This window comes from Poecile atricapillus, chromosome W (genome assembly GCF_030490865.1).
Source record: "Poecile atricapillus isolate bPoeAtr1 chromosome W, bPoeAtr1.hap1, whole genome shotgun sequence".
Classification (NCBI taxonomy): Eukaryota; Metazoa; Chordata; class Aves; order Passeriformes; family Paridae; genus Poecile; species Poecile atricapillus.
Genome location: NC_081288.1, coordinates 26,262,272 through 26,282,585, shown reverse-complemented (window position 1 = coordinate 26,282,585; position 20,314 = coordinate 26,262,272). Strand labels below are relative to the sequence as shown.

Below are 20,314 nucleotides of genomic sequence, written 5' to 3'. Positions count from 1 at the left end.
CTGCCTCAAGCAAGTGAACGGCTGAGAGCCTGCTTGTATCTCACAGAGGAGCCATAGCAGAAGCAACAGTCCTGACAAGGCCTTCCAGCAAAGCTGCATGAATGTTACTAAGCAAATGACCTTTCACTGGAGCAGCCTCTTCACCCACTCAATCAAATGCAAAGCACACACTGCAATGTGTGTGAACATCAAGAATTTGTTCAGCTGTTCAGCAGCCAAAATAATTAATCTCCAACAGCTAAACTCATTTATTTCTTCCACCTTTGCCTTCCTAGCAGACTTCAAATCCAGCACAGCAATTATCTGTGCGGCTAAGGAAGCCCCATGAAGTGTCTTTAGGGCAAACTTCTCATCCTTTCATCTGCTTCCTTTGCTAACTCGGTGAGCAAAGATCTCTTCCATCACTGAAAGATACTTACAGAAAGATGCCTTCTTCGTGCATTGCACCTTGGCCAGCCTTGGGGAGCAGCCCTAGGCCAGGGCCCATGGGGTGACTAGGTGGAGGAATCAGCAAGTTTTGATTAGGAAGATGATAAAGGAGGTATGGCAAACAGTGTTCCTCTGGGGTTTTTAATGAAATCTCTGAGCGGGGAAGAGAGCACATGGAAGAATTAAAATAATCAGCTGGCAGCCTGCTAAGGCTGGTCATAGATTAGCAACCAGCAGCTAAACCCAAAAGCAAATAACCAGAATTCCCAGGGCTGCCAGGTTTGCACATGGAGTTAGCAGGATGAGCTTCTTGGCACCTGGGTCTGACACCTCCCAATGATATCAGGGTCATGTCACACTTGCCAGAGAGATGCCAGACACCAGAATCAGCACACAGTTGGCAGGACCAAGTTACTCTACAGAGAAGAGCTAGTGCTTGCCACTAGATGCAAAGCTCTGACCTGTTCACACCTCTCCCATTTCATCTATCCTGTTCCAGATCTTGGAACAGCAGCACTGCACTGATGTGGGCAAACCAGCCCCTGCAGGGTTAAATATGAGCTTATCAGCCTGAGTAATGAAAAGTAGGATAGAAAATAAGAGAAAAGAGTCATTAATTAAGGCAAGAAGCTGGGAGCAGAGACTGCAGAATGCCAATCAGTCTGGAGGGAAGGCTGCGTGGAAAGCAGCAATCAAACTCCTTCAGTTTTAATTAAACCTGACTTATATCAAGGATATGACATCTTGCTTCACCTCTGCTTCTGAGCTGAGAAACCAGTTAGAGCATGTACACTGGTACTGGATAGACAGGAATTAGCTTCTGGCTCCAGAGCCTTCCCATCCCAGGCTCAGCACCTGCCCTTCCTGCTCATGTGCTCCCCAAAACTGGGGCTTAGCACCACACAGAGTTTAGTGAAGAGGCCCAGGGTTTGCAGCCACTTGCCATGCTAAATGCACCGTCTCCCCAAGAACTTCCCTGACCTCTCTGTCCTATTTCTTTTGGGCTTCACCCCAATGTGCAGCAGTCAGTCCTCATCTGATCTTCTCCTTTTGCAAGCTGGGACCAGGAGGAGCAGGTTCAGGGGTGAGCAACAGCCCAGCTGTTTCTAGGCAAGAGCAGGCAGCATCCAGCTGTGCCATTGTTCCTGACTGCTGTTCCCTTCTCCCTCCAATGCTTTGAGCTGTGGAATGAATCTTCACCTAAAGAAATGATGAGGCCATGTGAGCTGGCCAGCAGCCATGGCATCATGTGCAGAGGGTGGCTGCAGAACTCGCTGTTCCCAGGAAGGTGGGTAAGGCACACTGGACACATTTCTGAAAGACATTCGCCGTAGAGGAGTGGCAGCTGCCAGGAAAGGAGAGAGGTGGAAAAATCAGAAACAGGGATAGAGGCAAGGGAGGCTCAAAGTGCAGAAAGCAGCATCAAGCACTTGAACAGAAAAAGAAAACTAATTCCCAGTGCAGTTGGCCTTCCTCTTCAGTTAGCCTCTGCACAGAAAAAGGGATGTCCTTGGAGCTGAGCTCCAGCAAGGCATACAACAGCTTCAGTGAGCATTAGAAATACCATGTCACCTGGGAATTAAGAGTGGGCAGGACAAAGCAAAAAGGGAAGATTTACGCAAACAGAAGTAGGGAACAGAAAAAGAAGAGAAATAAGGGGGAGATCATGGCTCTGCTCATGCACATCACAGCTCTGCAAGCTTCCTGATGTCACCCAGGACAATGCCTATAGCACTGGCTGGGGCCAAAACCCCTTTATTTTTGACACAATTTCCAGCACCATACATACATACAAATGAGGACATCAGAGGATTTTGTAGCCCATGCAGGGCTCAGGATACCTACAAGTGCCATGACAACCTGTAATTGTTTCCCAGCTTCAGTGTGGAAGTCTGGGTGTCCCACAATGTCACTTTAGCTTTCCCTAAACACTTTTTCCTAAGCTTCCCATCTTTCACCTTCTCTTAAGAAATTATAGGTGCAGATCTGCCACATGTTAAGAGTTACATATTAAGGATCCACACAGCACTAATAAAACGCCATTCTTAATCAGAGAAAAGGAAAGCTGTTGTAGCCACTTAAAGTTTACTGTGAATATTGAGGTGGGATAATGGCAGATCTCAGACACGGCTACAGGATCATGGAGGAGGCATTTGAGGAGTTCTGGGGGACTTGAACTCAGTTTAATGGGTCTGAATGAGCTCATCTCTCACTGGCAACATAAAACCATCTCAGTGGGGATAAGGCTTGAGCATGATGATCCTGGAGGAAAGCAAAACCACCCCAATGTGGTCAGAAAATGTGATGCGAATGGAGACTTCTCTCTTTCCCATCTAGCCCTTTTCTAAGGCTTCTTCTTTGTCTTGTCCAGCAGTTCCTTTTAGAGGGGTCACATCTAGGGAATGGCCAGCTGTTGCCAAAATTTCCTCCTCCAGTAGCTCCTTCTGAACAGAGACTATGGCATCTTGTACCAGCCGAGTCCCTGCTCTGGCACAACTGGCATCTTCATGGTCCCTCTTCCTGGTGTTCTCCTCTGGGACTTGGGTCACCTCAGTGTTGCCTCCATAGGAAGCTCCTGCCCTGTTGGCAAAACCTCTTCCCACATTGACCATACGGGTTTTCCTTCCAACTCTCTTCTTCTTTTTCCTGATCTTGTTCTGGAAGAAGAGGCAGGTGAAGGCCTGCTTGAAACGCTTGCGGAAATGCTTGGAGATGAGGGCATAGACAATGGGGTTGAGGCAGGAGTTGGTGTAGGAAAGGCAGTGGGAAGCCAGGCGGAAAGCATAAGTGGCCCGATTGAAGGGAAAGTGGCCAAACCAGAAGCAGAGGATGACCAGGTGGTGGGGCAGCCAGCAGAGGCAGAACAGGATGGCCACTGTGACAATCATCTTGGTGACCTTACTCTTGGCTTTCCGAGACTCTGAGATTCTTTCTACGGGGTCTACAGAAGTCCACAAGAACTTGATGGTCCTAGTGTATGCCAAGCTCACCACGGTCACAGGCAGCAGGTATCCAAATACAAACGTGAGGATGTCCAGAACCTTTCGGCGCTGGTCCTCCCAGACAGGGACACAGATGGGCACACCGTGATAATGGATTATCTGGTAGTAACTGAGGTAAGGCCCTGCGAAGAGCAGCGACAGTGACCAGATTACCACAATGGCTACTCCTGCATTTTGGGACGTGCGGAGATCCCGGGACTTCAGTGGATAGCGAATGGCCAAGTACCTGGCAAGGAGGAGAAGGAGAGGCAAAACACAACATGGGTGAGGATGAAGTATTTCTCCTGCCCTGTGGAGCTGCCATCTGTGTACCCCTTCCCTTGCAGCCACCCATCTCTTCCCTCCCAAACCTTTTTGTGAGTGAGGGTTACAGTGAATTCACAAAAATATCGGGGTCATTCCAACATTGGGTCTGGGATCTCTATCATCCACTCTGCTGCGCTAGCTCAGGAAGGGCAAGCAGTGTATCTCTTGAACCAGGTAAGACAAGGATAGGAGCAGGACTCTCCTGTTTCTTCTGAGTTGTGTTGCTGCCCATGGGGGTTTTGCTGTTCTTGCTCATGCATAGTGGACTCCCCTCCTTCCCAAGTGAGCACATTAATTAGGCTGAGAGCTTGGCTTGGTAGAGGGGGACAGCATGGGGAGCTGGGGACACTGACTCTGCTGGCCAGACCTTTGGGGAGACCTGACCTGCTTCTTACAGGACACCCAACAGGGTAAGTAGCAGCCTTTCTCCCACCGTTAGCCCAAGAGCAGCAAACACAGTGCACCTGAGCTGCAGAACTCAAAGGGCTGGGGACACTTACCTGTCAACAGAGACAGCAGCCAGGGTAAAGCTGCTGGCATACATGGTGAGGTAGATCAGGAAATGCACAGCCTTGCAGGCAAAGGCCCCAAAGAGCCACCCATCCAGGGTGTAAATGGTGGCCTGGAAAGGGACACAGCAGATGATGAAGAACAGGTCAGCCACAGCCAGGTTGAGGATGAAGAGGTTGGTGGTGGAGTACTTGACTTGGCCATTCCACAGCAACACAGCCAGCACCAGCCCATTTCCCACAGTACCCACAAGGAAGATGAGGGAGAAGATGATGGGCACAATAATCCCTGCTGCTCGTAGCTCTGGGCTATCAGAAGAGATGTTCAATCCCCCTGGCATCTTCCTGTCAGACTGCAGGGACCTGCATTGGGAGAAAGGGATTAATAGGCCCCAAGGTGCCTGACTTCAGCCTTTGACTCTCACATTGCTCCCAGAGATGCCAATCCCAACCAGCTGGTTAAATGATGCCACCAAGATCCTCATGACATCACTGGAAAGAATGCTGCTGTGGTCAGTCAGCATACACCTGCCTGGCTTGAGCAGAGCTGAAGCCTCTTTCTCCTGCCTGGATTCACATTGCCATCAGAACATCTCCTGTGCTCCCAGCATCCCAAAGGATCCCTCCTGCCCTGCCCCCTGGCCTCACACATATTCCTCCTACATTCCCAAAGCTGCTAAACCTCTTGGGATTGCTTGCTTTGGGGAGTCTAAACCCTGGCTGGTGTTCAACAGGGTTTGGCCACAGGGCCATGGGGTAGGAGGCTCCCATGGGCTGCAAGTGGTCCCAGCACACTCAGCCCAGGGCTGTGTCACCTCCAGCAGCAGGGACCTAGCGTCTGGATCACACCCCACAGCAGCCCAACACATTCCCACCCCAAGGGAACTCCTTAAGCTGAGACCACCTCCACCCTGGAGCTGGCTGCTCCTTGCTCCCTGTGCAGTAGTTATGCTCCAGAGAGGAGAGGCAACTAAACGCACCTTTTCTTGATGCTGAGAAGTGGTCAAGGGCTGGATGGTAGCAGGTAGGTGAGGATGTGGAGGAGACCCTGGAGCCACGTGAAATACAACATGATCATTGTGAAGGAGCCTGTTGTTATCACAGCTCAAGGTATTGTGATTTGCTGCAAAACTTCCTCCAGCCCTGAGTAACACTGCTCAGGCAGAGAACACCAGCAGCTTATCTCCAAATAAACCTTCCCCTTGTTGTGCTATCATTAGAACAAATTGTCCTTCTCTGAGCAAAAACAAGGAAGGAAAGACACTGTTATCTAGCTACTGTTGACAAGCAATTAACTTGTTTTTGGGTCATGCAACCTCCTCCGCTCCATGCTCCCGCATCCCTCAGCTCACGCCACTTCTGCTTCCCAGCTTCTCTGTGTACCACACCAAGAGACTGTCCCTGCCTCTGTCTTTGGTCCACTCTGCCCTACTGATAGCTACCCTCCAGCTTATCCATCTGGCCCCATGGGATCTCCTCACTAAAGCAGAGGAGCCCTGTCTCCTTCTGGGCATGCATAATGCACCAGGGTGTCTCTGCTCAGGGAGCCTGAGGCTGCCTTTCAGCTTTGGAAGCTGGCACTCACCTTTTTGAGGAAGAGCCTGCAGCTTTGCCACTTGCTCAGGGGGAGACTTCCAGTCCAGCCCACACAATGGTAGCAGGAGGATGCATACCATAGAAGAGTTTATCTGGGCAGCTTGATCATCCCAGTCACTCCTGCCTGGTGCTCTGCTGTCTCCCTCTGCTCGCCACCAGCTCTGCTCTCTCTCCTTCTGGAGCTCCTCTCCTCTCTCTCTGACTCCCCCTTTTCCCTCCCTCTGCTCTTGCTGCTGATCCATAGTTCTCTGTTGTTTTTTTTTCCCTCTCCCTGAGGTTGGGTTTGGAGTTAACTCCTCTCTGCCCAGCTTTCCTGCAGGCTCAGCTGCTCCCTGCTCCTCCTGCAGAGAAGGGAGTGGCAGAGAGAAAGCTCACTACTCTCTGGTGGAAAAGGGAGGATGGAGAGGGAAAGAGCCCCTTGGACCTCAGCAGCCATCTCTGGATGCTGGGTGTTCAGGATGTGTTGTCCAGCACCTCGGGGGAATGTAAATATCCCACCACTGTGAGCCTCATCCCTGCCCTATCCCCAAAATATAGGGTCCTAAACCCTCTGGGGGATGAGCAATTAATTGCTGTTACTAGCTGTTATTAATTAATTGTTAATAACACTGAACAAATTGAGCCTCTCCCACAACTTCTGACCTAGGGAAGGAGGAGAAAGCAGGTTTTGGATTCCATCCAGTCCAGGTATCCGCTCCACTGATACTGCAGTATGGGACGGAGGCCAAGACCTCCAGGATGGCCACCTCCAGAGAGGTCCATCTCCATCACAGCTGCCTGGGACACATGGGGGCTGGCTGATGTGCCAGGAGAGGACAGTGACCCACACGGCCCTCCCTCCCTGACACTCTGCTGCCATGTCCATCCTGGTGACAGGACCTATGCCCTGAGGACTTCCAGGTGCAGCTCAGTGATCCTTTCTCAGCAAGTAAGACTCAAAGACCACCAGCTTCCCTTCACTGAGAAGGTTGTGGGTTCCTCTTCCAATGATGGAGCAGGATGTGGAAAAGGAGGTGCTGGCCTGCTCCCCTCCACAGCAGCCCAAATTATCCCCATTGGCTCAGAGGCAGGAGGGACGATGCAGCTTTTCCCCCCCACCTGCCCCTCTGCTGGGAAGGAGCGAGGTGTCCCCGCCAGCTCCCTATCAGCCGCTGTAACCAGGGAAAAGGGGAAGGCCATCATCGGGACGCGGTGATAACCCAGGGGATGCGGCAGAGTGCAAGCCTGCAGCCGTGCTGCCACAGTGCTGCTCGCCATGGAGGGACCGCACCGCAGCTGCCTCCTCCTCCTCCTCTGCCTGCTCCCACCACCGGGCATCCCAGGCCCACCGCCGCCTCTGGAGGAACCTCGGGAGCTGCTGCTGCTGCCACCGTCCAGCACCGCTGACCCCACCGCTCACCTGCTGCGCGGCCACCCCTCGGCCCCGGTGCGGCCCTACAGCCTGTCGCTCTCCCCCGAGGATTATCGCTACGCCCCCAAACCCCGGCACCTGCGCCCCGGGCGGCTGCGCCGGCTCCTGGGCTCGGCCTTCGACCCCTTCTGGATGGCGACCGAGGAGCCCCGCGATCGCAACGGGAGCATCCTCGAGGAGAACCTGGAATCCCTGAGCAGGGAGCTGGCCGAGGGTGCCGGGCGGTATCACCGCAAGCTGTGGCGAGAGGCGGAGGGGCTGGAGCTGCCCCCAGAGCTAGCGGGGGCCCAGGCCCGCCGCCTGCGGCAGTGGCTGGTGGAACGGGCCGCCTGCCGCCTCACCGCCGCCTGGGTCGACCTGGGACCCGTCTTCTGGCCCCGCTGGGTGCGCCACACCACGTGCGAGACCGGGTCCCCCGGCTGCTCCTGGCCCCCCGGCATGAGCTGCCGGCCCGCACAGCTCACCCGCATCAAGCTGCTGGCCTGGCACTGCTGGACCCCGCAGCACCCCGGGCCCCCAAACTGCACCTGGCGGCAGATCCCCTACCCCGTCGTGGCCGCCTGCAAGTGCTCCTGCCGCTGAGGGGGCTGCGGGGGCTCCGGAGGTGCCTCCCGCTGCCTGTTCTTGCGGCCAAAAGGCTTGAGAAAAGGCAAACGTCTGCCTGGACTCACCCTCGGAGCTGGGGGAAAACCCCCCAGAGAGAAATAAACCTCCCGGAAGGAAGTGGGGATGGCTGTGGTTGTTGCTCTGTGTCTCCCTGCTGAAACCTCTGGGTGGGGGGTGCAGCTGCTTTGCCCCTCAGCCCCCTGAGGCATTGGCACCAGCGGAGGCCCTTGTGCAGCGCTCATCTCCAGAAAAGGATGAGGGATGGAAAAATGATGGCACTGAACAGCAAGTTCTGTCTGCACCAGGACTTTCTCAGTCCAAGCTGGGGCATCCCTGCCTGCCTGGGTGGGGCTGCAGGCAGGGAAGCAGGGCAAGGGAATTCCAGCAGAGAAAGGGTAGAGGTGGGTCACTGCTTGGGGTGGAAACAGCAGTGTGGAGAGGGGCTGGAGTGAATCAGTGGGGTAGTTTGGGACTGAAACAAGGCAGCCTAGTGAGGGTAGAAAAAGTGGGGGGTGGGCCATGACCCAGGGCTGGAAGCATTTTTGGGGCTAGGTGTGTATGAAAATGGGATGGGATAGGATAGTCCCCTACTCCGAGGTAAAATGGGTGAAACACATGGATCCCTCAGCTATCCCACAGTGCTGAGGGTAACAGCTCCAGACTCAGGACTACTTGAGCAGCACACAGGGTATGGGGTAGGTCAGGGAGCCCAGGGTGGGAACTGCATCCTCAAAAACTGGCATCTGCCTCTATGTTCCACTCAGCAAAACATCCTCTGCTTTCTGGGCTAAAAGCTGCCTAGAGCTGTAGATCAGACCTAGGCTGGAAGGCCTTGAAGCAATAAAGAGCAGGAGGATTTGCCTCAATTCAATACTAACATGATGCCTACAAGTCAATGAGTACAGCATTATTCATCACCAGTGTGCCATCACCTGACCCTCCTGCCTTCCCAGGACTCCAGCACTCCACAGTCTGTTCCCCAGACAGCTCCAGAGTCTGCTGCTGAGCTTGGCCTTGAAGCAGGGAGAGTGCAAGGAGCTGGCTGCAGAGGGACCCGAGAGGTACAGAGGTGAGAGGGTCAGTGCGTGTGGTGAGAAGGGGAGCAGAAGGGCGAACCCACGTGCACATGCAAAAACTATTGTGAGCATCACAGGAGGGAGGCTGCTGTTGCTGCTCTGGCCTGCAGCTGAGCAGAGAGACATCTGTAGGGCTGCTCTGCCAATGAGGAGGACTTGAAAGCTGGAGCAGGGTTAAACTGCTTGGGTTGTCCACCCTGAGTGGAGCGGAGGCACCAGCAGAGATGCCTGCAGAAGGCGAGGGGAGAGGGGGAGACCAGGGCTGGGGACCAGCAGGAGAGAAATGTGAGGGAAGGTGGCACAGGTGTGCAATGGAGGTGTGCAGGTAGGGGGAGCAAGGGGTGCACGTGCATTGGGCTCAAACCAGCAGTGATTCAGTTTAGGGTCTCAACCTTCCTGTGCCTGAGCCCATCTGTCTGAACTTTCACCTCTTCCAGGCCGCAGAAGGGCCTGAGAGCCATCTCCCTGCCCTCCCCACTACATCCCCCATGCCAAAACACTGCCTGTTGAAAGGGGTTTGCAGCACTGTGAGGGCCCAGTAGCACCGAAAGGGAACTCCGTATCATAGTTTATCAGCAGGCTGAGCTCAGGGCCTGTGGAGATGGAAAATTAAACAAAATCAGCACACAGTTACACTACCGCCTGTTCTAGCAGGGTTTGGTTGCAGTCCTGTAGAATCTACAGAACATATTTCTCCCCTGTCCTTTGCATCCTTGTGAAGCCCTACAATCCTGGATTCTCCTGCAGTCACTCTGGCTCAGGTCAGACACTACTGCCCTGTAGTTTGCTCCCTGCCAGCCTAGTGACACATTAGGACTTCAGAGCAGGTCTTTGCTAATATGACCCAGTGCTCCAGCAACCAGGCACAGCACACTGCATTTCAGCTAGAATCTGTGCGTGGCTGCAGCTACTCATTCAGCACATGGGCAGCTGCCAGGACATAAAATTTCCAGTCTGGAGCAAAACTGATGCAAACAAAGCAATCCTATGAGATGCCCACTGGTCCCACTCATGCCTTTTTGAATGCTGAAATACTACAGCACAACTTGGAGGAACAGAGATTCCTGCCACATGGAAGAAAATTAAAGGTTTCCATCACCTGCTCTGCTCCTGGCCTTGGCCTCAGTCAGGTGCAGATCCTCTCACCATGCTGCTGGCCTCCACCACCTCAGCTTGCCCTCTGCCTGATGGCCTTCTCTGGGGCAAGATGTCTTTACCAGGGCAGGTTTGGAACCACTGAAGCAATTGGGAAAGCATTATAGCTGGGGACCAAGCTGAGAGTGAGCAGAGAAAGGAGCACCGGAGCTTTGGCTAGCCCATGTCCTCTTTCCCTAACCAGCTGCTGGTGGCACAAGTTGCAAAGAGCTTGGGAAACATCCCTGCCTCAGTGGGGAATTGCAGCAGTCAGATCTGCCAGGGTGATGCTGCTGGACCCACAGGACAGCACAGAAGAAGCAGGCAACCTCAGGCACATCAGCAATGCTGTATATCCATCAGCAGGATCTGCAGCACTTCAGCATCTGGACCAAGGCTTCAGGGAAGACATAGCAGAGTGTCTGGTAACAGCATGAGAGGATGGGGATGGGGTGCAGCTCCTGGAGGAGGAAACAGGAGGCAGACAAATATCCACTGCACTGCAGGACACCTTTAATGACACTTTTAAGCGCTGGTTGCCAGTGCTACTGCCAGCACCCTGACTCAGGTGATGCAGGCTGTGATGCCTTGAGGAACGGTCCTGCTTTCGGCAATGTGCTGCTCAAGCCTTTTTCCCCATCAGAGGCACTTAGTTGTGGGCAGGGATGGCGCTGAAGAGGTGTTTTCTGGCCCCTCAAGACAGCGCTCCGTGCTTCCGTCCCACCTCGGTGAAGGCTTCCACGCAGCGGTCGATGTCCTCGTCGCTGTGCACGGCCGAGATCTGGACCCGAATGCGCGCCTTCCCCTTGGGCACTACAGGGTAGCTGAAGCCAATGACGTAAATGCCTGGGGAGGGAACACAGGCAGAGTCAGAGCTGGCTGGGATGGAGGCAGGCTGAGGTGTGCTGGCTGATAGAAAGGTTTCCCTCCCAGTAACCACTTCCAGCCTCCAGGGTTTTCAAGTGCCTCCTGTTCCCAAGCATAGAGGTGAGGTTAGGGGCCAGCAATGGGGATGGAGTCCAGCATAGCAGGACAAGAGCACTAATGTAAATCTTCCTGAGAAAGAAGGTGTAGCCAGCAACATCTGGGGGAGACCATGAGGATGTTTGCAGCTGGAGTAGTGGATTTCATGCAGGAACATACTCTGAAGGGAGGCTTGTGGTGGCACCACCACCAGCTGTCCCTTCCCTCAGGGAATGTGTCTGCACACTGAGCTCCCTCCCCAGATCACCTCTGTTGAGCATGTCCTCTGCCATCACTGACGCCAGCCGAGCATCCCCCAGCATGACTGGACAGATGGGATGGTCTTTCCCTGAGATGGTGAAGCCAGCTGCCGTCATCTTACTTCTGAACCTGGTGAAGGGAACAACAGGATGAGTAAAAACCTCAACAACCCTGTCATTGGAGACCATTGCATTCTTTCCCCTGGCCACTGAGAACTGGTTAGGGTTTGCTCCACTGTTCATCTGTGAAGGGAAGAGATCTCTCCCCTTGAAGTGACCTGCTGCCATGTCCTGCTCAGCATAACGGGACTGCAGATCCTTGAGTGGACAATGTGCCCCAGCTCACAGAGCACCCAGATGTGACATCTGCCTGATATAGACAGGCACATCCTGCAGCTTCCCCTGAGCCCTTGCTCAGACTTTCAAACTGTCTTCCCAGCTATCACTGTAAAATGGGGGTGAATAAATCACAGACAACTCGCTCCTGACAAAGCTGCCCCTGCTCCCACCCCAATATGGCCTCCTCACCGTTGGGTTTTGGCAGCCATAGACTGTGCAATGGCATTGCTCTCCATGAGCAGGTCCAGGGCCTTGGATGCACAGCCCACCACAGCAGGGGGCAAGCTGTTGGAGAAGAGGTAGGGGCGGGAACGCTGGCGGAGCAAATCGATGAGGGGTTTGGGACCTGTTGTGTACCCGCCTGCAGACAGAGGAGAGAGAATTGGACAAGGAACTCCAGGTTCCCCTGTTTAGAGTGAGGCTTCTTGATAAAGCCAACCTGGCACCTATAGCAGGAATTTAGGTACAAACCAGGTCTAAAAATCACAGCTGATGCTTTTGACCAAGAGTTTCTACCTTGAACCCAAAGGCAAATGCATGAGAAAGATGACAGTGTAAGGAGCACATGGCAGGATCTCCCTTAATCCTGCAGCAGCATCACAAACCAAGCCTCATGCCACCAGTGGAAAACAATAACATGCATTTGTTACTCTATCATTAGGCAGAGGAAGGAAACATAAGACTGATGCTGTAGAGCTCTTTAGGGCATGCAGGACACTGGACAGGAAAATGCCTTCACCTGCAGCTCCTCCAAGAGCTTTTCCCAGGGTAGAATTGATGATGGTGACTTTGTCCATCACTCCCAGGAGCTCATCAGTACCCCTGTAGAAAAACGAATGTCACATTATCACCTGTGCCAGCATGCACCAGGAAAGCTGCTGGATACCTCAAGGGAAACAAAGCACTGTCAGCCAGCTCCCTGGCATCCCTCCTTCTAGACAAGCAGGAATAGCCCCTTGAGATAGGGGGTCAACACTTGGGTTGAACTTTCTCCTGCAGAAAGCCTAAGCTGGGACCTCACAAAATAAGAGCATGGGTTCTTCATCCCTTAGAGATGGGGAAGCACTGAAACTTCCCACACAGAAGTCTAATAGGCCAAACAAAGCACCTTCCAGGAGGGGTGGTGCCCAGATGAGATGGTCACACCATCCATTACACAGTGAGAAGCAGCTGTCAGTTGGGGATGGATCACTGCTAAAGTATCTCCTTTCAATCCAAAGGTACAAAGCCTTCAAGGAGTCCCCACACAAAAAACACGTTGGCCATCAGCCCCTTAATCTTGCTTCAAAGGTCAGAGCAGGAGGAAGAAACGGGGCTGAAGCAGTGACTCACCGCCCGTTGGGTCCCAGGAATCCTGTGGCATGGCACTCATCGATGAAGACCAGGGCATCGTACTTCTGGGCCAGCTGGCAGATTTCCCTCAGGGGTGCGATGTCACCATCCATGGAAAAGGCACCATCAGTGGCCACCAGCCGCAGTCGATGCTTCTATTGGAGGGAAAAAGGCATCTCCGGGGGTGAAGATGTCACCCTGAGGAGAGGGGCTGGCAAAGGGAGACACTCAAACTCCTGTACAAGAGAGGATGTACCTAACTGAGATGGGGGGGATTTGCATCACAACCAGCTGCTTTGCCACCTTGCCTATCCATGCCTGTCAGCAGAAACAATGCCTATTGCACGGGAGAAGGCAGAGCTCACCCTCCAGGACTGGTTACTGCACAGGCAGCACAGCTAAGCAAGTGCCCCAGCACTGGGGTGGGAGCAGACCCCCATACCTGTGCTTCCTTCAGCTTGGCCTCCAGGTCCTGCATGTCCATGTGCTTGTAGCGGTACTTGTTGGCCTTGCACAGGCGGATCCCATCGATGATGGAAGCATGGTTCAGCTCATCTGACAGCACTGCATCCTCCGGGGTCAGCAGGGCCTGGCCGTGCCAAACGGAAATGATCATCCTTCACTCTGGATGCCGCCTCACCGAGATCTCTCAGCCTCCCTCAGTACAGAGAGCAAAGCTGTGATTGATTCCAGCTGCCACGTTTCTCCTGGCACTGCTAAACTTTGTTTCCTTCCTAGTCACCTCATCCCCTGATTTCTTTATGCCAGGTTCTTGCTTGTGGCTTCTGAGCTCCAAACCTCCCTCCCCTTTTCCTAACATGCCTGTGAGATCATCCCTTCCCCCCACCTACACCTTAAGTGGGGGGTACAGACCTCTGCAGAAATGGGAGCCCTGCCCAAGAGCTGGAGCTGGCTGGAGACAGCAGAGGTGAGGGTGGTTAAATGCCTCTGCATGGCTTCCCTGGTGCAACGGGAAGGTCCCAAGTGAGGGCTCTTCACCACCAGCCACTGCCATCTCTTCTGGTGCATAGAGCTCACAGCAGAGCCTCTGGAAGGCACAGCAGCCCCGTTGCTGTCACCTCCCTCCTCCATGCACAACACAAGGAAAGCCTTACGAACCTCAAAAATACCAGCGTTGGCATCAAAGCAGCTGGCATAGAGAATCGCATCTTCCCGCTGGTGGAAACGTGCAATTTTCTCCTCCAGATCCTTGTGTATGCTCTAAAGAGAAGAGAGGAACAGGAGTCAACAGTGGGGCAGCACAAGTTCTTACTTGACCACTGCTGTTAAATCCTGACTTGAAAGGGCAGGAGGAGACAGACAGGTTTTGTCCAGAAAAGGCGTGTGTGCGTGGGAGAAGTTACCTGTGTTCAGCAAATGCAGCCCTAAAGTATGATTATGGGTTTGGATGCCAAAAGCTCAGCAGGGAAACTCCAAGCTCCCCATGCACAAGGGAGAAGCTCTGCTTGTTCTTTGCACTTAACCAGGCGGGACACAAAAAAGGCTCCAGCAGGGGTAAACTGGGCTGGGTCTGATGAAGCCACTTCAAGTCAGGTTCACCGTAATTTTGACCCGCAAGAGAGGGAAAAAGACATCAATTTTCCGAATTCAGAGGGGAGTTCAGTTTCTTTGCTCTCAGGTGTTGTAATGGTTTAAATTGGCATATTTCCAGACGCTTGGCAACTGGGCACTTGGCAGGCTCCTTTTCCCACCGGGCCACGTGTAATTTAGCACCGTGCACGCATGCCGAGCGGGAGTGCCCAGACGGGAGTCTACGTGGACACCCTGCGAAAGACCCGCGGGCGAGGGGATGCTGCCCGGTACCTGGGTACCGCAGATAAAGCGGACGGAGCTGAGCCCAGCGCCGAACTTCTCCAGGGCCTCCACAGCGGCACGGATCACCTCGGGGTGGCTGGAGAGCCCCAGGTAGTTATTGGCGCAGAAGTTGATGATCCCTGCGGGAACAGAGAGGGAGAAGCAAGGGCATGGCACCGGGAGAAGGTACCGGGAGCCCTCCTCCCCGCCGCCCCCCACACGCACCGGCGCCGCCGCCCGCCAAGCGGAGGTGGGGACCCTGTCGGGAGGCGATGACTCGCTCGCTCTTCCAGGTGCCGGCTCCGCGGATATCCTCCAGCTCGCTCTCCAGCCGCCGCCGCAGCTGCGCCGCCGCCGCTCCCGACGCGGCCCGGGGGCCGCCGGCCCCGCCGCCCCGCAGCGCTCGCACCGCCGCCGCCCGCCACATCCCGGCGCTCCGCCCCGCACGCCCGGGGGCGGGCCCCGGCGCCCAATCGCCGCTAATTAGCCACGGGTTAATTACTGGCCAATGCCCATTGGCCGCCCGGGCACCGCCCCCCTCCGGGCGGGGCGGGCGCCGCCGCAGCTCCAGCGGCTGGAAGAGCTCGGGCACCTTCTCCACGAGGCGTTCGGCGTCTTCTTTGGAGGAGAGGATCTGTCCCAAGGAGTTTAGGAACCCCAGAGCCAGGCGATATGTGATGCCCGGAGTCTGAGGGATTTTGAGGGAACGCCATCCATGAGATTTAGGAGCTGTATGGGGTCATGTACCAGGGTCTGAGGGATTTCACAGCAAGAGGGCATCACGGACCTCAAGGACCAGCAAGCTCAGGAGCATTAGGTGCCTCTGCCTAGGGATTTGGGGTCCTCAGTGCAGGTGGCTTGGATCCTTGCAGCTAGGTGGTTTACAGGTGCCCACCACTGGGGATAATGAACCATGGGTCCGTAGGATGTGGGTGCATTCTGCTGAGAATTCTGCAATAATCCCTTGGACAGAGATTTAGGATTTACCAGGTGAAAATTAGAATACCCAGGCCCAAGGGATTTGAGCACCTCTGGCCAAATGTGTTTGTAAACTGTAGGCTCAATGACTTTAGTCACAAAGGGTCACGGAATGATAGAATGGTTTGGCTTCAAAGGGACCTTAAAAATAATCTAGTTCCAAGCTCTCTGTCATGGGCTGGGACATCTTCCGCTAGACCAGGTTGCTCAGAGCCCCATCAAAACTCAGCTGGAGTATTTTTAGAGATAGGGCTTCCACATCTTTGGGCAACCTGTTTTATCTGGATTAGGTATCTCCTTCCTCTACTACAGCTAACTAAGAAGTTCTGTGGCCAGAATGGTTTAGACCACTCATTCCAGGGGAATTAGGTGCCAGGCTTTTGAAAGGTGTTCAGCGTCTTCAGTCTAGGTGTTCTGGGAGCCTTTGATCCAAGGGTTTTAGGAACAAGAGCCTACAGTGATTAGATGCATCCAGGCCAAGGATTTCAGTACCCTGAAGTACTGATTTTGGAATCCTTAATGGCTGAAGGACTCAGGCACCATTTGCCCAAGTGATTTAGGAAGAACAGGGTGAAGGATTTGGGAGCCATTGGAGAGGGTGAAGACCCTAGGCTTATGAGACTTAAGCACAGCAAGTCCAAGGGCACTGAGCACTCAGAGTCCCTGGGATTTTGGAGGTCCTGGCCCAGGTGGCTGGGGATCCTGGTGATCAAGAAGTTTATCTGTCTCTAGCCAAGAGGGATTAGGCAGCCCCTGCCTGAGCCTCAGACCCTGCTGAGCAATGAGGCCAGCCCACAGGCTCCCTGCCAGCCCTGACTGTCAGGATCACCCAGCCCAGCCCAGGGAGGGGCTCTGGCAGGGGCCAGGCAGGCCCTGGAGTCATGCCAGCCCCCACTGGGCACAAAGCCAGAGCCCCTGGGTCACAGCAGGGCTGAGCCCAGCAGTTCTGCCTCACCCTGCCCTGGCTGCCCACCACAGCCCACCTGCAGAGCTGTCCACTGCCTCAGGATATTCGTCCCTTGGGAGCAAAGATGCTTTTGGCTGTGTTTGTCCTTTCTCCCCATGGTGATCCCACTTCCTGCTTCATGGACACCTTCAACTCCTTGAAAGTCAATGTAGACAGACTCTGGCCCCGTTCCATCTCCTCTGTCCCATCCCTGCCACCACCCAGCTGTGCTGAGGCAGCTCCACAGGCAGGAGCCCCGGTTATCTCCAGCACCAGCTGGACCTCACACCCAGCAGCCCATCATTCCTCACCTCATCCCCACGGTGGGGATCTGCAGCAGTGGATGGGGGAACAGGGACCCCTTTTCCTCCTCCAGGTAAGGCCAGGACTTACCTAGCCACATATTCCAGGTTCCCCACCGATGTCTTTGCCTGGCCCAGCAAACTCGTAACCCCCCTCAGGAGCGGGGCCAGGACCAGGAATTGAAATCCTGCACGACCCCAACAGACACACAGAGTCACGGTCACTCCCAACACACAACAAGCAGCCCAGCGTTAATTAAACCAACAGACACACACACCCCCAAGAAATTTCTGAGACGTCACAATAAAAATCCAGACCAGTAACACTTTAAAATTGTTTTTTTTTCATTCATCAACTGCCTTGTTTTAGCTATTTCAATTCAAGAATAGAGCAATTCTTTATAAAATGCAGTAGAAAGGAGCAAAAATAAAGGCAACAGCTATTTACAGAACCAATGGGGAGGGTACCGAAACGCCTCTAGACTTCTCACTTCTTCTTGGGCGATTTCCGGGCACCGGACTTGGCTCTGGATTTTGACCGCTTTGCCTTCTTGGGTTTGGATGCCTTCAGGGACTTGGCCTTAACAGTCCTTGGCTTCTTGGCTTTCTTCGGGCTCCTTGACTTCTTCCTGGCCTTCCTGGCGGCAGATTTGGGCTTCTTGGCTGGAGACTTGGCTCTCCTGGACCTGGCCGTCTTCCGGGGCGAAGTGGATCTCCTGGCTGCCTTCTTCCTCTTCTTGGAAGGAGACCTCTTCACCTTGCCGGCCTTGGCTAGGCGGAAAGAGCCGGAGGCACCAACTCCTTTGGTCTGCTTGAGGACTCCAGTGGCCAGCAGGCGCCGAATGGCCAGCCTGATCTGGACGTCGGCATTCCGGCCCACCTTGTAGTGGCTCTTCACGTACTTCTGGATGGACTGCCGGGATGAGCCGCCGCGGCTCTTGTCGGCCCGGATGGCTGCCGTGATCATGTCCGAGTACGCAGGGTGGGCTGCCGGCCGCCGCGCTGACCGGGCCCGCTTGGGCTTGGTGGCCGAAGCCGGTGGCAGTGGGATCGGGCTGTCGCTCATGGCGAGTGCTTCGTCCCGCGACGCCCCGCTATGTCCTCACGGCTGGAAGCGTGTCCCGCCCGGCCTGGGACCCCCGGCCGTGGGCGGGGAGAGGCTGGGAAGGGAGCGGTGGGTGGGTGAAGCCGCAGCAGAGCCAGTGCCGCCCTGCCCGCCGGTGCCCCCGCCGGTGCCTCTGCGGCCGCGCCCGCCCCGGGCTCCCTTTAAAGGCGCGGTGCGGACCGCGGGGAGGACTGCCCCGCGCGCGCCACCCGCCGCCCGTGTCCCCGCGTGTCCCCTGCCACGCCCTGACCCGAGCCACCGGGAGGGACAGGGAGGGGGACACTGAGGAACAAATAAGAGTATTTGGGGGAACAAATGGTGGGGGATGAGGAGGAGCACTGGTGGGATCAGCGGGGGAAGAGCGAGGACTTGCTCTCAGTGGGTGATTCTGGAAGGATATTGTGTAGGGACAAAGGAGGATACTGGGGGGGACTTTGGGGACGCTGGTAAGACAGGGACAGGCATGCCAGGGATACTCAGCAACACCAAGAGATGCAGAGGGACACTTAGGGAGGATACGGGGTTAGGGAGGGACATTTAGGGGCAACACAAGGAGACATGCTGGAAAAATATCAGGGCACAAGGAAAGAGACTGAGGAAGATGTTAAGGGGGCAAGAAGGGACACTGGAGAAGACAGTGGGCATGGCACCAAGGAGAAAAGAGGCAGCACTGGGCACAAGACAGCTCAGCAGCAATACCCCCATGGCCCAGTGCCACTACTCCCTGTTCTGCCCCTTTGCTCTCCACCTTTAGGTGCTTTAGGAACACCAGCGCAGCCCTTGCATGTGAATGGTGAGGTGTCACAAAGAACAGGCTGTGCCCTTGTTTTGGGAGACACACACAGCCCTTAGTGAGGGGACAGAGCGGGGACGTAGTGGCAATCAGCCATCCTTTCCCCGCTGGGTGAGCGGTCGGCTGTTCCTGGGAGATTAAATATAGTCACTATCATCATCTTGCCTGCAGGATTCAGATGATGGTTCCCCTTATTTTTTAAAAACATGCGGGTGCAGCCACCTGGTGCCCATCAACATGCCATGCTGGGCTCAGAGGTGAACCAAACCTCCCAGTAGTGCAGTATAGCCTTAAAATAAACAGAGAGCCCCTCTCAATAACCTCTGTGTGCCCTGGGTGTCCAGGGCCATGAAAACCAACAGCCAGGGACAAAGAGAAGTATGCATCAATAGAACATCAATATAGATACATAAATACAAATATAAACACAGAATTTAAATAAAAGGGATAGTAGAAATTGAGATAATAGAAATAGAATTATAGGATTGTTTGGGTTGGAAGGGACCTTAAAGATCACCCAGTTCCAATTTCCCTGCCATGAGCAAGGACACCTTCCACTAAACCAACTTGCTCAGAGCCCCATCAAGCCTGGCCTTAAACACTTGCAGGGACAAGGCATCCACAACTTCTCTGGGCAACCCATTCCAGGGCCTCATCACACTCACAGTAAAGAATTTATTCCTAATATCTAATCTAAACTTTCCCTCTTTCAGTTTGGAGCCGTTCCCCCTTGTCCCATCACTACATTTAGATAGAAACAGCAATCTTTGGTAGCAGCTCCTGTGTTATGTGAAGACCTGGCCTGGGAGATGACATTCAGGCCCCTGATGCTTTCCTACAGATGGAAGGACCAAGTGCATCTCCTTGAGCCTTCCTCCCTGATGGAGTTTCTTCACATGCTCTGTTCAATTTGGGGCATGGGAAAGGTTCTCAGCACCTGCAAACCTTTTGATTTAATTAGGTGCAAACTGCCCCTAATTGTGGAGAGAAATACCCACTCTCCTGCCTCCCTTGGGGTTTGCTTTTGCTTAAGACCTAATACATAAATGGCTCTCCATCCCATATGGAGCGCACGGGCAGGGAGCTCTGGTGGCCGCTCTACAACACTTGGAGCAGCTGAAGGACCTTTCATTTTCCCTATCCGGGAATAAACCGCCGGCGCTGGCTGCCTGCACGTAGGCAAAGCCAGGCACACAGATAAGGCACCATCTGCTTTTATTTGCATCCAAGCTGGTAACCGTTGAGAGCGGCTCACCCACGCGCCAGGCTCCCGAGGGAGACGAGGAGGGTTCAGGAATTGGCCCCCGGGGTTGGCACACACAACACCACGGGCTGCCTGCAGAGCCTCCAGCCCAAAAACCCGGGCAGCGATTATCAACCCAGTGCAGAGCTGGGGAGGCAAAGGCGGGGGG

General features: G+C 54.4%; 4 protein-coding genes across 4 annotated transcripts; 1 reads left to right on the top strand and 3 right to left on the bottom strand.

Annotated features, from left to right (window-relative positions):
• Positions 1-388: 388 nt before the first annotated feature.
• LOC131591705 (galanin receptor 2b-like) lies at positions 389-6,495 on the bottom strand. Its single transcript, XM_058862660.1, has 3 exons — positions 5,227-6,495; positions 4,238-4,609; positions 389-3,657 (listed from the first exon to the last, which is right to left on the bottom strand). The coding sequence occupies exons 2-3, from the start codon at positions 4,585-4,587 to the stop codon at positions 2,763-2,765; spliced, it is 1,245 nt and encodes a 414-aa protein (XP_058718643.1). The 5' UTR covers positions 4,588-4,609; positions 5,227-6,495; the 3' UTR covers positions 389-2,762.
• A 202-nt stretch (positions 6,496-6,697) lies between these two features.
• Positions 6,698-10,404, top strand: LOC131591708 (noggin-like). The gene has a single exon (XM_058862667.1). The coding sequence runs from the start codon at positions 7,098-7,100 to the stop codon at positions 7,833-7,835; it is 738 nt and encodes a 245-aa protein (XP_058718650.1). The 5' UTR covers positions 6,698-7,097; the 3' UTR covers positions 7,836-10,404.
• Positions 10,405-10,560: 156 nt separating this feature from the next.
• On the bottom strand, positions 10,561-15,243 carry LOC131591704 (2-amino-3-ketobutyrate coenzyme A ligase, mitochondrial-like). The gene is made up of 9 exons (XM_058862659.1): positions 15,004-15,243; positions 14,788-14,918; positions 14,083-14,184; positions 13,406-13,552; positions 12,964-13,118; positions 12,371-12,453; positions 11,821-11,992; positions 11,301-11,422; positions 10,561-10,915 (listed from the first exon to the last, which is right to left on the bottom strand). The coding sequence occupies exons 1-9, from the start codon at positions 15,203-15,205 to the stop codon at positions 10,764-10,766; spliced, it is 1,266 nt and encodes a 421-aa protein (XP_058718642.1). The 5' UTR covers positions 15,206-15,243; the 3' UTR covers positions 10,561-10,763.
• A 2,082-nt stretch (positions 15,244-17,325) lies between these two features.
• Positions 17,326-18,263, bottom strand: LOC131592244 (histone H5-like). Its single transcript, XM_058863638.1, has one exon. The coding sequence runs from the start codon at positions 18,068-18,070 to the stop codon at positions 17,492-17,494; it is 579 nt and encodes a 192-aa protein (XP_058719621.1). The 5' UTR covers positions 18,071-18,263; the 3' UTR covers positions 17,326-17,491.
• Positions 18,264-20,314: the final 2,051 nt, after the last annotated feature.

Coding starts and splice junctions, on each gene's coding strand:
- LOC131591705 (XM_058862660.1), bottom strand. CDS start 4,587: ATGCCAGGGGGATTGAACATCTCTTCTGATAGCCCAGAGCTACGAGCA. Junction 3,658..4,237: donor GCTGCTGTCTCTGTTGACAG/GTAAGTGTCCCC, acceptor CCTCCTTGCCAG/GTACTTGGCCATTCGCTATC.
- LOC131591708 (XM_058862667.1), top strand. CDS start 7,098: ATGGAGGGACCGCACCGCAGCTGCCTCCTCCTCCTCCTCTGCCTGCTC.
- LOC131591704 (XM_058862659.1), bottom strand. CDS start 15,205: ATGTGGCGGGCGGCGGCGGTGCGAGCGCTGCGGGGCGGCGGGGCCGGC. Junction 14,919..15,003: donor CTTGGCGGGCGGCGGCGCCG/GTGCGTGTGGGG, acceptor CTGTTCCCGCAG/GGATCATCAACTTCTGCGCC. Junction 14,185..14,787: donor GCTTTATCTGCGGTACCCAG/GTACCGGGCAGC, acceptor TCTTCTCTTTAG/AGCATACACAAGGATCTGGA.
- LOC131592244 (XM_058863638.1), bottom strand. CDS start 18,070: ATGAGCGACAGCCCGATCCCACTGCCACCGGCTTCGGCCACCAAGCCC.